The 371-nt window shown below is 59.0% G+C and overlaps 1 protein-coding gene across 1 annotated transcript in view; it reads right to left on the bottom strand.

Moving 5' to 3' along the window:
- Window positions 1-64, bottom strand: part of RPL23A (ribosomal protein L23a) — a gene marked incomplete at its 5' end in the record, with an annotated part of 1,979 nt that extends 1,915 nt beyond the window's left edge. The window contains one exon of the mRNA XM_009573941.1: window positions 2-64. Coding sequence (XP_009572236.1) covers window positions 2-64 — 63 coding nt within the window. The remainder of the gene's footprint in view (window position 1) is intronic.
- Between the last annotated feature and the right edge of the window lie 307 nt (window positions 65-371).

The following is a 371-nucleotide window of genomic DNA, read 5'->3' as shown; positions in this document are numbered from 1 at the left end:
CCCTTCAGGACGGCCTTCTTGGCCTTCAGCGCCTTAGCCTTTGCTTCTGTCTTCGGAGGCACAGCTATGACAACAGCTCAGTCAGCACAACCAGGATCTGCAGGACCAGCATACACTCCCCTGCCTGATCTAACGGGCCATGGCTTCCCCTGTCACCCAACTAAATGCGCAGGCCCTCTCCAAGCGGCCCACGCTCCCTCATCCAACCCAGACCAACCCCAAAACGCCCAACGTGGTTTAAGTTTTCCCCTTCCCCCCCCAAAAAAAACCAGTCTCCCACCGCAGCAACAGACCGGGGCACTCATTCCCTCCCCAGCTCCCCCACACCTCAAGAGTCCCAACACCGAGATCGGGGCTTACCCTCCCTCAGA

Source organism: Fulmarus glacialis, unplaced genomic scaffold, assembly GCF_000690835.1.
Source record: "Fulmarus glacialis isolate BGI_N327 unplaced genomic scaffold, ASM69083v1 scaffold28403, whole genome shotgun sequence".
In the NCBI taxonomy this organism is placed as follows: domain Eukaryota; kingdom Metazoa; phylum Chordata; class Aves; order Procellariiformes; family Procellariidae; genus Fulmarus; species Fulmarus glacialis.
This window is presented reverse-complemented; position numbering and strand designations above follow the sequence as displayed.